The 16,775-nt window shown below is 44.7% G+C and overlaps 1 protein-coding gene across 19 annotated transcripts in view; it reads left to right on the top strand.

The window, feature by feature from the left end:
- MACF1 (microtubule actin crosslinking factor 1) overlaps window positions 1-14,162 on the top strand; it is a 340,889-nt gene extending 326,727 nt beyond the window's left edge. For 9 of the 19 annotated variants that reach the window (XM_061412419.1, XM_061412428.1, XM_061412418.1 and 6 more), the window contains 6 exons: window positions 837-954; window positions 1,738-1,806; window positions 8,188-8,399; window positions 8,924-9,034; window positions 11,786-11,915; window positions 12,694-14,162. In XM_061412419.1, coding sequence (XP_061268403.1) covers window positions 837-954; window positions 1,738-1,806; window positions 8,188-8,399; window positions 8,924-9,034; window positions 11,786-11,915; window positions 12,694-12,950 — 897 coding nt within the window. In that variant the 3' untranslated portion in view covers window positions 12,951-14,162. The remainder of the gene's footprint in view (window positions 1-836; window positions 955-1,737; window positions 1,807-8,187; window positions 8,400-8,923; window positions 9,035-11,785; window positions 11,916-12,693) is intronic. The other 10 variants (XM_061412434.1, XM_061412433.1, XM_061412427.1 and 7 more) reach the window with 3 other exon arrangements.
- Window positions 14,163-16,775: the final 2,613 nt, after the last annotated feature.

Genomic DNA, 16,775 nt, shown 5'->3' with positions numbered 1-16,775 from the left:
TGATTTTTGTTTTGAGGTCTCATGATTCTCTTCTGTTGCCTTTTTATTTTGGGAAGAGGATAATTTATGCAATAGGAAACTCCAAATGTTGATAGGGTTGGGAAGTTGGCATATTTGGCAGGAAAAAAAGGAAAAATAAATATCAGAAAATCATGCATGTTATAATATCGAAATAATTGTTGAAAACTACTTACAGTCAGCATGGTAGATTAAATTTTTAATTTCTTCAACTAAATTTTAGTATAAACACTATCTAATCATTTGTTCAGCTGAAGAAAATTTTCTGCTGATGACAATCACAATTAGAGAATATTTAAGGGTTTATTTCTAAAATAATGTGGAAAATCAAATTTCCTTCTAAGCTTGTAATGATGATGATGCTTTGCAAGGGTTTCCTTGAGACTTGAGATTATTTGCTGTTTTCCATTTAACTTTTGAGCACACTGTATTCAGAAGCTGACATCCACCTCATAGCTACCTTCTCTTTTATGGAAGCAAACTAGCTTAACAAAGAATTGTAGTGGATTTTAATTTGGGCAGTGTCTTTGAAAGACTCAAAGTGAGCTAAGGCCTTGTCTGCCCTCCACCTTCCCCTTTGGGGCAGGGTCACAACCCTCAGCACTTAAACTTTATTCCAGTAGAAAGTACGTCAAGACCGTGGCCTTTAGCTTTTCCATATTTTAAGTTTTCTGTGAAAAATGCAAAAGAATGAGAGTTAAAATTCACCCCAAACTGCGAACTTGTCACTCCATCTGAATACAGTCTGCTTCGTTAGGGGCGTATCGACCCGCCCTGCCCCCCAGCGCCCTGGCTCACCTGTGTCCTTGGCCCTGCAGTTCGGGGACTCCCAGCAGCTGCGGCTGGTCCGCATCCTGCGCAGCACCGTGATGGTCCGCGTTGGCGGAGGGTGGATGGCCCTGGATGAGTTCCTCGTGAAAAACGACCCCTGCCGAGGTAAGAAGCCACGCTCAGCACACGTTACTTGTCAGCCGTGCCCTCACCACTGGTCTTCGTGATCCCATGGGGTGCTGACAGTGGGATCTGTTCGGTGTCTGTCGTTAAGCTGCCCAGATGTCACCCCAGTTAGTGCAGATGGGAACTTGGTCGGGGTGCCAGGGCAGACCAGGGGAGAGGGCAGGAGGGGTGGATGCTGTTGAGGGAGATGGGTTTCTAGAAACACAGTAAATAAGAATTAGGAATTTATTGGTGTCATGAAATATTTCTGTGTGAGGTGTTACACTAACACCAGCCTGGAAAGAAGCCCTAAAAAGGCCTGTCAGCTCCCTGTTGGTGCTGCCGCTGACCTTGCCTGGAATTTGTGCGTCTCAAAGTCGGGGAGGGTACTAGGCCCCTCCGGGGAGGAGAGGACTGGGATCTCCTTTAACCAGAAGGATGAAGAACATCTGGCAGCGGGCCTGGGCACTTGTAAGGCAGGGAGTCACCTGAGTGGGTCCGTGAGGTCTCGGTCTGCTTCATCCTACAAAGGCTGGCACACTAGCCCTGAGGCCAGAGAGAACGGCCAGCTGAGTGTGAGCGATGGCGCCTGCCGCTGGAGGCGTGTGGGGCCGCGGCCAGTGGGAGATGGTCAGATCCCGGTCGTGCATCCCCTTCAGCTGCTCCTTCCCAGCTGCATGTGGGTACGCAGGAGCCTCCCCCACTCTCCGCCGGTTTGTCTTTCTTGACCAATTTCTGCGTTTCCTGCTCTGTTTCTTTGTATTTATGTATTTTTTATTCTAGTGCACCATCCTGGGAGTAAAATAAAGCGCTCTGATTCCAGCTCCTCGATTTCCAGTCAGTCTCCCATAGGTTGGCTTTTAAGCTTTGTCCCTCTTACCCACATCCCGGCCTGTTGAGAATGGCTTTGCTTTTTAAACTTTAGCATCTCTTGGCTCTGTGGTATCTGCTGCCTTTATGAATGCTTTGAAATAGCCAAACCATAGCTCTTCTAACTATTTTAAGTTGAAAAAGCATAAAATGTGCCTGTTGAGACAGTATCCGTGGAATTTGTTCTGAGTTTCTGTTTAACAAATACTTACAGGTTTTTATACTACACACTATTATAATCATTTTACCAATAATAACACATTTTCACCTCTAGGAGGTGTAGCTACTATTATTATCTCCATTATATAAAATAGCAAATTGAAGCACAGAAAAGGTAAACAACCTTCCTGAGGAGAGGCAGCTAATCAATGGCAGAGACAGGGTTCAGATCCCACAGTCTGGCTCCTGACCTACATGCTGCATGTCTCGTGGGCTAACATACCCACCACCATCCCTTCTTATATGTGTGTTACTGCGTAATTAAATTGGTAAGGCTTACTTTATAAACCTAACAGAAATGTTTACAGTACTGTTACGTCGCTTCTTTGGATGTGACTTATTGTCAGAATCTGAAGCATTTAAAGCTAAAGGTTCTGGGACTTCCGGGCAGTCTAGCAATTGGGACTTTGCCTTCCAGTGTAGGGAGCACGGGTTCAGTCCCTGGTCGGGGAGCTAACATCCCACGTGCTTCCTGGCCCAAAATCCAAAACATGAAACAGAAGCGATATTGTAACAGATTCAGTAAAGACTTTAAAACTGGTCCACATCAAGACAATCTTTAAAAATAAATAAAAAATAAAGAAGGTTCTCACATAAATTCAGATACGCTCATAAATTCCTCTTAACTCATTCTGCATATACTCCAATAAACCCAGAGAAATAATAGGGCAATAATCTTCATTAGAAATTTCTTTTTATTAAAGTAGTTAGTTTTAAAAACACTTATTCTGATGAAAACTAGAGCAGGTTTAAATCTATTTTGGAATTTAATTATATCACGAACCAATTTCTTTGCTATAAAAATCCCTTTGATTATTTCCAATGAGAAGCAATATATATTTCTTTTTAACCTTAAGTCAGTAAAATAAGATTATTCATTTCCAAATCTATTAATAAAGTTTTATTTTTCATGTCATGTGTGATTGAACTGCATGTGACATTCTGGAATCTTTGCCTGTTTGCTGCCTGCTCTACTTGCTCTATTTACGATAACATTGTGCTGCTGGCCAAGGAGAACACTGCTTGCTTTTCCTTATCTTGTTAGCTAGAAATTGGAACCTCCAAGGATATATGGGAGGGCCATCTAGGAACTATTTTCTGTGGAACATAGTAGCCTTTTTCAGCATCTCTTGGAGCAGACAAGGTAAGGCTCAACCTTATGCCCTCCCAAGGGTGCCCTCATCCTGATTCCATTGGCTATAGAGTCCAGAACTCCTGTTAGGCTTAAATATCATAACTCTACCATGATGGACAGGATGAGCTACATCTCAGCAAATAAAAGTTGTGCTAATAAAGAAACACTTAAGGGCCCAGGCAGATGTAATAAGTGACTTGGAAGGGCATGAACGTCACAATGAGAAGCTGCCTAGGATTCTGTGAGGATTACTATGGCTTCTTGAAGCTCCACTTTGGTGGACTTTTTATTCATTTGGGTTGCATTTACTTGGCTGTACCATAGAGAATGTTATTCTATGGAGAGTACAAAATTTATAATATTAATGTTGCGTAATCGTGTTATCTGCCATTACATAGCTGTTTAAGATGATGAAAGCTATCTCAGCCTGCACATTTCTGTAACCAAATGTAAAGGTTAAAGTAGTCAACTCAGTAGGTTCCTGGTACTGCCAGAATTGGAGATTTGACTTTCTGAATTGAGCCGTGGCAAAGGCAATCATGTTTGGATGGAGATAATGAATACGTGCACATTTACCCTAGGGGTCCATGAATGTTTCTGAGCATTAGACAGATTAGTTCCCTGCAATTTTACTGACTATCTAGAAAAACTTTATTGTGAAGATTTAAAAGACAGTTTGGCTTAGAACTGATTTTTTAATTATATGGTAAAATACATGTAACTTAGCATCCTGACCATTTTTAGGTGTACAGGTCAGTAGCACATTAACACTGTTGCACTAGCATCATAATCCGCAAGCTCCCATCCACAGAACTCTTCGTCTCGGTATACCAGAACTCTGCCCGGTAAACAGTGGAAGTGAATTTTACCTAACAGGCATGTTGCAGCCAAAATCAGTGGCTAGCAGTAGTCTCTTAGAAAAATGATGATCTCTCTGGTGGTTGAAAAACTGAACTTGAAATGACTGCCTTTGGGGTCTGGGCCCTAAGATATGATCTTTAAAAAAAAAAAACAAAAAAGGCATGGTCAAACGCATCTGTAAGTAAGCAGGTTTCTTTACTGCAGGACTTTTCAGAGTTTATAAAATGCTGATTGCATTAGGGCTCTCCTAGAGAGAGGGAAAAAAATGTAGAATCCAGTGTTTACTAAACTTCTCTTCGTAGGAAACCCCTCAGAAGCCTCAGTTTGGGAAATGCTGCTGTAAGCAATGAAAGACCATGGAAAGGTTTTACACTGTTTAGAGAGATCAGATTGCTATTTAGAAATTCAGTCTGGGGAATGAGGAGTGAGGGAGGGATGGGGTTGAGATGAGAAACACAGAGACCATTTGGAAGCCTGTTACAGTGGTCCAGGGTTGGGGAGATGCTCCGTGAACCACATAAGTTTGAGGTGTGCCAGAAGTCTGAGGGGATTCAAGAAGTATTAGAAGGTGGAGTCAATGGTAGGCTGAACTGCCATCATGAGGGAGGGGCCTACGTCAACAGCCAGGTTTCTGCTTCAGTCGTGTCTAATCAGTATTGGAGGTAAGGGTCTGGCATCCAGGAGAAGGTCTGCACTGGGGGTGTAACTGAGAGGCAGGCAGGACCTGATGATGGTGCTAAAGTCTCCCGTGGATGAGCTCCTCCCCAGGTTGAAAGTCTAAGAGGGAGAACAGGACTGCGGACAGAACCAGGGGGACATCAGCATTGAAGAAGTGAGTGGGACGGGGTAGTCTGCAGGAGGACACAGGCAGGGGTCTTAGAAGCCAAGGGAGGGTATTTCAAGAGGAAAATAGTAACTCCTCCACTTGTTGTCGTTTGACAACAGCAGAGAAGAGTTTTTACCTGTCAGGTTTATCTGGTCTTTACCTGTTTTCAGGTGACACACATGAGTGCACACATACTCTCTCAATACAGAGAGCACTGGCCAGAGTGAGGTAAATGGAATGTATTCATGACGTTATTTTTGAGAGTGTACACTGGTGTAAAGTTTTGTAGAGCAGTTGCTGTTTAGTTGCTAAGTATGTCTGATTCTTTGTGACCCCATGGACTATATATATAACCCACCAGGCTCCTCTGTCCATAGAATTTCCCAGGCAAGAATACTGGAGTGGGTTGCCATTTCCTTCTCCAGGGAATCTTCCCAACCCAGGGATCAAACCCACACTTCCTGCTTGGCAGGCAGATTCTTTACCACTGGGTCACCAGGGAAGCTGTAGATCAGTTGACAAGTACCAAAAACCTTGAGTGTGCATCCTTTCTCCCCAGCAAATGCACTTGTAAAGACTTACCTTAAAAGGAAGTCATGGATGGGCACAAAAACTTTTTTCACAGCATTGTATACAGTGTGTTAAAAATTATGAACAAACACAACACAGGGTTGGTGAAATAAACTCATTTCAATATGATGAAATAGTACTTTGCAGCTAGCTGAAGTTATGTCACATATATCAAGCATGGAGAAATGTTTCTGATGTTTCTGCATTTTTTATATATGGACATACATATACACAAAGTTGTGCAGAGGAATAAAGATACTAACAGTTCAATGGGATTGTCCCCTAAGGTTAAGCAGTTTTAATTCTTTGTAGTTTTCTGTAGATTTCAACCTTTCTACAATTTAAAAGCATCCCCTGAGGCAGAAGTGGTCTGTGACCCTTGCCAGTGATTGCCCCGGGGAGGGGGCTTGTTAGAGGGGCATGGAGCCCAGAGTGGGATGAGCTCGTGTAGCTGATGATACAGGGAGCTGGGGGTGGGCAGAGGGCAGCTCGGGTGGAAGATGAGGATTCTGGTTCGAGTTCTTGCGTAGTTTTCCCTGCCCTCAGCCTCTGAGTGTTGCAGTTTTCCGTGACGTGGGAATGCTGACTGGCTACCGAGAAGAGTCAAGCATAGTATTTACACGTGATCACGCGCTGTAAACTGGCATGGGGAACATGTTATCATTACATTATTGCATTTAACATGTAATTGCCCTCATCAGTGATGCCATTTCAAAGTCTTCCTCTTGTGTCACTGTGGTGTTTTCTGGAGAGTGAGCTCAGTGAACTGTTAAGTCTCATAGGTTTAAACCACACGTCTGAAGTTCTGTCTGGCCTAGGGTCATAAACAGCTCCTCTGAGGCGTCGTGGTCCTCAGTTGAGTAACGATTTCTGTTTGTCAGTGTTCCTTCAGCACTTGCTGTGCGTCTGCCGTTGTGCTGGGCATGTTAACAAACATAAGATAAAATAAATATTTAGCAACACAGAATGTTATTAAGTACCCAGGTTAGTGCTGAAGGAAATTCTCTTTAAGAATCATGAGTTTAGACACTGAGGGAAGTGCTAGAGTTTGGAAAAAGGATGAGTAAGGAACTAGAGGGCCCAGGAATGAACCTTGAAGGGCATGTTCTATTGGGGCCTGAGAAGGAAGGAAACAGGTTAGCATTCCAGGAATGCTACACCGTCAGACAAGAAGGACCCATAGACATCAGTCAACCTGAGTGATCACCTGTAGGGAGGCTGAGGAAACAGAGCCCCAGGCAGGAGGGATCACAGCTGGGAAGAGCCTGGACTGTAACTCAGAGGTTTTGATATCCAGGTTAGCCCTTTTAAGCTGATACTCTGATATGTTATGTCAACTTCACATATTGAAAAAATTTGGATTTAACTTAGGAATTTAAACCACTCTGTTTATGAAGCCTTGTGCAACCTGATTTAAAGTCTGATTCTACCAAGATTGCTCAAATTTCTTGAGGACTTGTGGGACTGGGCAGGAGAGAGCAATGTATACCATTACCTGAAATCTTCTAAACTTGCAGTTTCTGGCCAGAGTAAAACATCTAATATAGGGGAAAATGGCAAATAGTTTGTTTATGATGGTTCCCTTTTCCCAGGCTTTACTAACAGTCCAGTTCATTTAGACCCATCTTAAACAGGGAGCAGCTTGAGGGTGAATAAGGAGACAGAAGGTGATCACAGAATTAACACCTTTCAGTGAGGTGTGACTTAAGAACACGTTGCAGAGGAATTGTTTCTTTTAAATTCATAATGTCTTTTGCAGTTAACTTGTGTGTTGGCGGTACTTGTTATCTTCCGACCGAATCCAAACGCGGGGTTCTGGTCCAGTGGCCCCGGGAAGCCCCGGGAAGCACTGCTGTGTTCCCAGGCTTTCCGGCCGGCGTCCCTCTCCCCCCGCAGGTCTGCCCTCAGCTTCTCGTGGCTTTCAGCTTTTGACCGAATGGTTTCTCACTGGCAAGTTCTGTGCATGGTCTTGATCTCTTTCTCTCTCTCCTCCCACATGTTTGCTTCTTAACAGTTCAGCCCAGATCTTTTTACTGTCCCGAGTTCCTGGACCCCTTTCTTTAGGATTATTACCAACTGAATTCAAGTACAAGAGTCTAGATCAGTGGTCCCCAACCTTTTTGGCACCAGGGACCAGTTTCATGGAAGACAGTTTTTCCACAGAACCAGGGGAGGGGTAGGTTCTGGATGATTCAAGTACATAACGTTCATTGTGCCCTTTATTTCTAACCGAATGCCACTCCTGGTCTGATAGGAGGTACCGGTCTGTGGCCCAGAGGTTGGGGACCCTTGTCTAGATGATGTCAATCTCAGTGATGTGTTTTTCTATACCGTTTCATTACCGTGTGTCCTGCAAGAGTTGAGCAAAAAGTACACATGTCCTGTGAGAGAGAAAAGAGGGGTTTTGATTTAACCTCGGAGGTTTGTGGACTGCTGCACCCACTCTCTCTTGACCCCAGGGGACAGTGGCGAGGCAAGATCGTGACTGCAGCATGGGGCGGTGCTTGGCACACAGAGAGCTCTTTATTACAGCAAACCAAGGGGTTATTAGTTAATGTGTCTGCTGTGGGTAAGAATCATGACAAGGCTGATAAATCAGGGATTTATCTCTATTTTAAAAGAAGCCGCAGATGGTACTAAACCTATCAATTATGTAACTGTTTTCGTGGGGTCAAGCAGCTGTGTGACCACCGAAGATACACTTTCTCAAGGTTGACTGTCCCTGTGTGTGTGTGTTTATTCCCTTTTCTAGCTCGAGGTAGAACTAACATCGAACTTAGAGAGAAATTCATCCTCCCTGAGGGGGCATCCCAGGGCATGACCCCTTTCCGGTCCCGGGGTCGAAGGTCCAAACCATCTTCCCGCGCAGCCTCCCCTACTCGCTCCAGCTCAAGTGCTAGTCAGAGTAACCACAGCTGTACATCCATGCCGTCTTCTCCAGCCACCCCAGCCAGTGGCACCAAGGTACGTACAGCCTCGGGTATGACCTCCTGCCCCGCTCCCAGCTCTGCACGTGGCCATTGTTCAGTGTAGCCTCTGAAAGACTCCAGTGAGGAGAGGAACTTGCAGACATATAGACCAGGCTGGCCAGGCCCTAGTGGTACACAGATCTGGACCCTTAATATGGCCACAAAGGACGTTTAAATAGGAATTGAGTCGTTAGGTCCAAAGTGCTTCTTTCCACCTGTTCCCATTTTGAGTTTGAACCCATGCAGAGTTACTGATCTTGAAAATCCAGGCACTGTCTGTGCAGCTGGAGCTAAGAGAGAAGCTCGTTGTGATGATGGGTTGTAGATGAAGAATGCTGCTGCCTTTCTGCCTCGGCCCCTTTCACCCCGTTGGACTGATGCACATTTTATTTTCTTTTCTGTTTCTTTAAAATTTAGTGTCTTCTATTTATTATTTATTTATTTTATGTTCCCAATTTGCTCCTTTTGTGTTCCACTTTCAATTGTTCCCGTCCTTCCCTTTGGATTTCCGTTTCACAGACTCCGCTTCAGTTCTCTCGCTGTTATGACAAACCCTGGCTGGTAAACAGTAGAGCTGGCACCCCTGTCAGGGGCAGCCACTATCCTGACCTCCAGCTGCCCAGCCCCGAGGTAGAGTATGGCTTTGCTGACTAAGGACACAGGCAAGACCAGGCCCTCGCTCATGCCGAGAACCTGACCAGCTCTTCCTCCTGACACGAGTCCGTGCTCTTTTCCATCTTTGTGGTGTTTGCTTTCACAGCTGATTCATCCCGTCCATTGTCTTTCAGGGGTTTCTAACTCGGATTCACCAAAATTGGAGATAAATAAGAGATGCCTGAGACTGGATTGTGTAACAACTTCCCAACAGTCCTTAGAATGATACTTGCTCAGGGTGGTAAACAGTGGTCATTTGTGGTGATTTGTTTATCAATATTGTTTATAATCAGGCCTCTTGGAGTCTCCAGACGTTGTATCTGACACAAACGAGTTATGAACACTTGAAATTCAACGACGGCGCATGTTCAACAGTGTTCTACCTTTGCTTAGGACAGAAGAGTGGCTGGCAGCCTCCCGCCCGGAGTCACATTCCGGGGGTGGTTGGTGTTGCCACACTGGTCCCAGGCTTGGGCGCTGCCTCCTTCAGCCAAGCATTTGTGGACACTGCTCTGAGGCTCGGGTTTTAGTTTCTGAATTCCTTGGCCCAGGCACTTGGGTTTCAATAGCCTTGATTTGAATACACATGCCAGCGGCTCAGCATGTTCAAGTGCAGTCATTAAAATGCCCAAGTGCCTTTGGAAGAGCAGTGTTTCAGAAATAAGATGTGGACTAGCAGCTTGTCTGATAGCTGTACAACTGGCACTCTAGCTCCTGCCGGGAAACACTGGGTTCTTGTGCCTCAAAATGTGGCACTGTGTCTAGTCGTGTAAAGCTTCAACCAGTGTAAACAGGAGGTACAAGAAGCCAGTGTCCACAATGGACTCGCTTCTCTGGGTTTCATCCCGCTTCAGTTCAGAAATACATCTGGCTTAGAACGTGATCTGGGGACCCACTGACACTAAATCCCCGTGATTCAACCTGCCTATCCTGCTTTTTCTTCTTTAGTGGCTCCAGTTTCATGAAAGTCTCAAAAGTTCTAGAATTTTTAATGTTTTAATTATGAAGTGCCAATTCTCATAGGATTCTGGTAGATCAGCTTTTCTGTCTTAAGGTTTTACCTTTGGTTTCCTTTCATTTCAAGATTTCATCTTCTCTTAACTACTGGTATTCTGCACACTGTCCTGGCGCAGACTCCCAGCCCAACATCGCTGGGGCCACGTCTGCCCAGCAGCAGTAGCTTCTGAAACTGGTGCTCTTCCTCCTGTGTGGGCCAGGAGGGTTTGTGCTGGAATGTAAATCCCTCTGTTGCTTTTGCTCTTTCTTTATAAAGAAAAAAGAAACACAACAAAATGGGTTGCTTTACTCTTTTCTTTGTATAAACATCTTAAAAGTCCTGGAAAACAATTTACATGATTGATTTCAAAGAAAAATTAGAAGAGCTGTGGCATGAGTGATACTCAAAATAGATTTAAAATATTTTCTCTCCAAATTCTTTAAAAAAATATATATATACACTCAGATGGTAAATGGAGCTACTACCAGCATCAGTAATGATACATACATCTAGCCAGCTCTTTGCCACTTTGGGAAGTGCTTCTGCATGCGACTTATTCACTCAACAAGTTTATATTGAGCCCCTCGTCTGTGCCAGATGTAGTACTAGGTGTCTAGGGTGTGACAGGGAGCAAAGTAAGTCCCTGCTTTTCTGGAGTTTCTGCTTTAACCTGGGAGATTTCAGGCAGCAAACAGGGAGCCTTCCTGGGCTGTTGAAGGGATAGCAGCAGGCCAGTGGCTGCGGTGGACTGAACACAAGGGAATGTGTAGCAGTGGGGTTCGGAGAGGCAGGCTCCTTCCCTGGTCTCCAGGGCGAGAAGTGGAGGCATGCGTGCCAGTGTATGTTAAGTCCAGACCCAGGCCCTTCTGGTCCCAGGCCATTCAGAGCCTTGTTCCTCATACCACAGCCCCACTCTCGTGTGCTTCTCCTAATCATTTATTTGATCAGGTCAAGTAATTTAATCTTCATTCTACCAGTGAAAAAATAGATCTACTTCAGTGAATTTATTGCATCTCTGTGATAGGGACTGGAGTAATATTTGGATCTCCATGTTAACAATTTGGGGTTAGAATTCATATGTCACATGCTGCTGCTGCTGCTGCTAAGTCGCTTCAGTCATGTCCGACTCTGTGCAACCCCGTAGACTGCAGCCCACCAGGCTCCCCTGTCCCTGGGATTCTCCAGGCAAGAATACTGGAGTAGGTTGCCATTTCCCTCTCCAATGCATGAAAGTGAAAAGTGAAATTGAAGTCGCTCAGTCGTGTCCGACTCTTAGCGACCCCATGGACTGCGGCCCACCAGGGTCCTCCGTCCATGGGATTTTCCAGGCAAGAGTACTGGAGTGGGGTGCCATTGCCTTCTCCAGCCCCAAAACTTTGATACTTTGGAGTATTTGGATTTCTTACCTTTACTCATTTATCATATTTCTGTTTGTTATGACTATTGTAATCTTAGCATTTGAGGATTTTTTTTTTCTAGTAGAAATTTGTCAATAAGATAAAAGGCATTGGAAGACATTTTAAAACCTTAAATTGGCACATGAAGGCTTTATTTTTGAAATGCTCCAAATTCATGACCTAGCATACTTTCAAAATAAATCATTGTTTTCCTGGACTTTTAACTAGCTTTTCAGTTTTTTAGAAAATTAGGAGGGCTTAAGTAAACCTTGTAAAGTGGAATTTCTGTCAACAATTTCACCAAGTAAATATGACCTTTTTATTTTTTTTAAGGTTATTCCATCAACAGGCAGCAAGTTGAAACGACCCACACCCGCCTTTCATTCAAGTCGAACATCGCTTGCCGGCGATACTAGCAACAGTTCTTCCCCCGCGTCCACGGGTGCCAAAACTAACCGGGCAGGTAAGGACCTGCCCCAGCTCTTCTCCACTGCGGGTAGGGGCGAGGGCATGGCCAGGCCCTCTGGAAACAGCAGGCTCCCCGCAGTGCTTCACTCCTCCCTGAGGAGCAGAGATGGAGAGAAACACAGATGCGGTGCCCAGAGGACAGCTGGCTCAAACCTTGCCTCCCGAGAGCAGGCGCTCCCACAGCCAAAGCCACAGCACCTGTTCGCCATCAGAAACGATTGTACAGGGGAGAATGTAAGGGGGAAAGGGCCTCCTAGAGCCGGGCCTTCCTAACACACCGTATTTATGTTGGCTCGGAGCTGAGAGTCAGGGGAGGATCACGTCTGCTCACTTGTGGACGTTCCTCCTGGGAACCTAGGGCTTTGGCTTCCACTTGCTGCTGTTTGCCGGCCCTCCTGCCCCCCATTCTTAGTCTGCCCATGCGGCTCTCTCCTCCGAGCCGAGGCCCAGGGCAGCCCCGCTCCGCTCTGCCATGGGGGCATGTGAGGTGACGGTGCTGCTGATAGAAGCTGCTTTCTGTTCCTCAGGACGCTTCTCAGGTAGAAGCCCAAAGTCAGAAAAGGCTTCGGCAACTTCTGTGTAGGTGAGAGAACCGAGATTCAGAAAGACTCTGGTTTGCCCATGGTCACTCAGCACGTCAGGTGGTATTAGGATCAGAACCCTGGCCTCTGGTTCTTTTGTTCTCCACACCACCGCCACCATGCCCTCCACCCACCCCACCCACCCACCAGTGCTGTCTCTATTAAGTCTGCCACTTTATTCTTAAATTCCAGACCCTAAAAAGTCAGCCAGTCGCCCTGGAAGTCGAGCTGGCAGTCGGGCCGGGAGTCGAGCCAGCAGCCGTCGAGGAAGCGATGCCTCTGACTTTGACCTTTTAGAGACACAGTCTGCGTGTTCAGACACTTCAGAGAGCAGTGCCGCAGGGGGCCAGGGCAGCTCCAGGAGGGGGCTCAACAAGCCTTCCAAAATCCCCACCATGTCCAAGAAGACCACCACTGCCTCCCCCAGGACTCCGGGCCCCAAGCGATAACACTGTACAAGCACCCCCAAGCCTCTCTCCACTTTGAATCCTGCTCCATGCATTGGGTGTATATTTATTCTGAATGGGAGAAGTTATATTGTTAAAAGTGTAAAAGAATAATTGTGTTATGAAGCTGCCTTATTTTTTTTTCTTTTTGTAAGTTACTATTTTCATGTGAATATTTATGTAGATAAAATTTGCCTCCTGGTAACCCTGTAATGGATGGGGCCCAGAAATGAAATATTTGAGAACAAGCAAAAAGGTCAAGATGCAAATGTGTATTAAAAAAAAAAAGCCTCTAAATAGGGTTTCTTCGCGGTGCAGGGTTGTAAACCTGCTTTATCTTTTAGGATTATTCCTAAATGCATCTTCTTTATAAACTTGACTTGCTATCTCAGCAAGATAAATTATATTAAAAAAAAAATAAGAATCCTGCAGTGTTTAGGAACTCTTTTTTTTGTAAATCACAGACACCTCAATTAGTGAGAACTGAGGGGAGGGCACTTCTGATTGCTTTTTCCATTGTTTTTTAATGTTGTGTGATTTTAGCTGAAGAGAGGGAACCTCATGTAGGTAATGTTTGCACATGATACAGCAAAAGGAGTTCATTGCAATACTGTCTTTGAATACTGTCTCAGTACTGGGCGTTTAAAGGACAAATAGCTGCTAGAATTCAGGGGTAAACGTAACTCTTCAGAAGACGTCAGAACATTGGGGGTTTGTAAGAGTCCTGGTTCATAACTTCCTATCCAACCTGGCCGCTAATAACTCATGTGCTCACTGGGACCCAGGCCGTCAGCAAAGGGAGACTTCCTGGTGGCATCGTGAATTACAGTTTGTTTATCTGCATTTTTTGCTATTTATTTAAAATGGTCGATCAACGTCCCACAAACCGAGGAATGAATTCCACAAGCCTATTCTGAAAATGTGGACATAAAACAAAACATTCGCTCATCCTTTAAAGGAGTTCACCAGCACACTTGTTAACAAGTCCCGTTTGCTTCCGTCTTTTTTTGTGCGTAATAAAGTCAACTGACCAAGTGACCATGAAGAGGGGCTGACTGGGGCTCCTGATTTTTAGCTGCTGTTCCTCTTCAGCTCCGACCATGTTGCTGTGTGATTATCTCAATTGGTTTTAATTGAGGCAGAAACTGAAGCTCTACCAATGAACTGTTTAAAAACAAGACACACTTTTGTATTAAAATTGCTTGCAGTAACAAATATTTTGTATTTCCTGCCTTTTTTTTCTCAACCATTACCTTATATATAACATATTACTCTGGGGAATGATTGTGTTTTAGGTACTTCAGTGTATTATTCAAATTCAGATATCTTGGATAAATTATGGAGCTCATTAATAATTTTTTCCTTGTATATCTTATTCTCGTTAATTTCATTTAACAAGGGAACAAAGAAATAGACGGTTATTAATGTAAATCTGTAGGGCTATCTACCCCACTTACATCATTAAACAAATAACCAGTATGTAAGAAGATTTCTGTTGTAGAAATCACAGGCCTTAGAGCTTCAGAATATGGGCCAGTTTCCCACAGTATGCTGAAATTTCTGGTTAAATGGTAGAATAAATAGGATTTCAGAGGTAGAAACAAAAGTGGTCATCAAATCTAGCTCCTTTGTTTTATAGACAGAGAAACAAATGGGAAAGTGGGAAGAAAGTAATTTTCCCGCGATCACATAATAAATAAACGGCAGGAGTGGACCTTGAATCTAGTCCTTGGCTCCCTATCCAAGCCTGCCAGTTCTTTTCCCTTCAGCTCCTCGTTGGCTTTTAATTAGAACAGCCAAATATTAAGTAACTCTGACACAGGAGTTAGACTAGGAAATAACTAGAGAACTTTAGAGGTAAGAGGGATTCAACCTCATCCACCTGCATCCTTGCTCATTGGGTCACACTCCCCTTGTGATATGGGAATTCAATAAGAAGGACACAGGATTGCCAGAGCTGTTTGAGGCCAAATATCCCAAAAGAATGTGCAGCCTGACAGATTCTGAAGCAAGAGCTTACTCTGTTCTCTGTGGAATCAAGTTTAGCTTCAGACTGTTGGAACTTTGTAGGAAGGTGTTTTCACTCAAAATCTGCTTACCCCTCTAGACTTCCTAGCTGCAGAAGCATGCTGGAAGGAGCTCGATCTCCACTTTGTCAGAATCTGGACCACAGTCACTTGTTTTTCTTACCAAGGAATTCAGGGTTTCTCTCAGTCTTTGCAACAAAGTTCAGCTAGGGTGCACTCTGCAGAAAGTGCATTTCCATTCAATAAACACCTGTGTGCAAGACCATGTGGAAAATTTAGGGATAACAGGAAAGGGGTTAAAACTGCAGTTCTGTGACACAAGTGCTAAACAAGTAATGCAGACTTGGTGTCTGCTAGGATAGAGGAGGGCAGGTTCTGGAGCCTTGAATAACAACAGCTAACATGTATTGAGTGCTTGCTGTGTGCCATCTCTGTGCTAAGGCTCTATGTACATTCTTACATAATTCACATCACAATCCTACAATTATGAGCCTCACTTATAGATGAGGGACAGCCTGAGAGAGGTTCAGTGACTTGCCCAAGATCACAAAGTTGCCAAGTGGCTGGGGAAGCCCTTGTTTGACCCAACTCTGGACATGGAACAACAGACTGGTTCCAAATAGGAAAAGGAGTACGTCAAGGCTGTATATCATCACCCTGCTTATTTAAGTTCTATGCAGAGTACATCATGAGAAATGTTGGACTGGATGAAGCACAAGCTGGAATCAAGATTACTGGGAGAAATATCAATAACCTCAGGCAGATGACCCTTAAGGCAGAAAGTGAAGAAGAGCGAAAGAGCCTCTTGATGAAAGTGAAAGAGTGAAAAACTTGGCTTAAAACTCAACATTCAGAAAACTAAGATCATGGCATCCAGTCCCATCACTTCATGGCAAATAGATGGGGAAACAATGGAAACAGTGACAGACTTTATTTTGGGGGGCTCACTGCAGATGGTGACCACAGCCATGAAATTAAAAGACAGTTGCTCCTTGGAAGAAAAGTTATGACCAACCTAGGCAGCATATTAAAAAGCAGAGACATTACTTTGTCAACAAAGGTCTGTCTAGTCAAGGCTGTGGTTTTACCAGTAGTCATGTATGGATGTGAGAGTTGGGCCATAAAGAAAGCTGAGCACCGAAGAACTGACGCTTTTGAACTGTGCGGTTGGAGAAGACTCTTGAGAGTCCTTTGGACTGCAAGGAGATCCAACCAGTCCATCCTAAAGGAAATTACAGTCCTGAGTATTCATTGGAAGGACTGATGCTAAAGCTGAAGCTCCAATACTTTGGCCACCTGATGTGAAGAGCTGACTCATTGGAAAAGACCCTGATGCTGAGCAAGACTGAAGGCAGGAGGAGAAGGATACAACAGAGGATGAGATGGTTGGATGGCATCACCGATTCAATGGACGAGTTTGAGTAAATGGCAGTTGGTGATGGACAGGGAAGTCTGGCATGCTGCAGTCCATGGGGTCACAGTCAGACACGACTGAGCAACTGGACTGAACTGAACTCTGCAAGAAACCTTCCCCATGTCAGTTCCCCTCAAGTTCAGGAGTTTCACGATCCCACTCACAGATCACCTGTCCCCATTTTTTCTGCCCTTCCAGACACTTTGCTGGCCCCTCTGTCAGAGAACAGCCTCCATTCTGCCTTCAAAAAGACTGTTCACTCGTGACCCCTGAGGGCCACTAGAGGGCAGGGAGCTGGGCAGCTTCATCTCTGGCTCAGGGCACAGTGCAGATCAGCACCCAGTGGTTTATGGGAATGCGAGGGTATCGTTTCAAGAGCACAGCCAT

This window comes from Bos javanicus, chromosome 3, assembly GCF_032452875.1.
Source record: "Bos javanicus breed banteng chromosome 3, ARS-OSU_banteng_1.0, whole genome shotgun sequence".
In the NCBI taxonomy this organism is placed as follows: domain Eukaryota; kingdom Metazoa; phylum Chordata; class Mammalia; order Artiodactyla; family Bovidae; genus Bos; species Bos javanicus.
The sequence above is the reverse complement of the archived record's forward strand: the minus strand, read 5'-3'. Positions and strand labels throughout refer to the sequence as shown.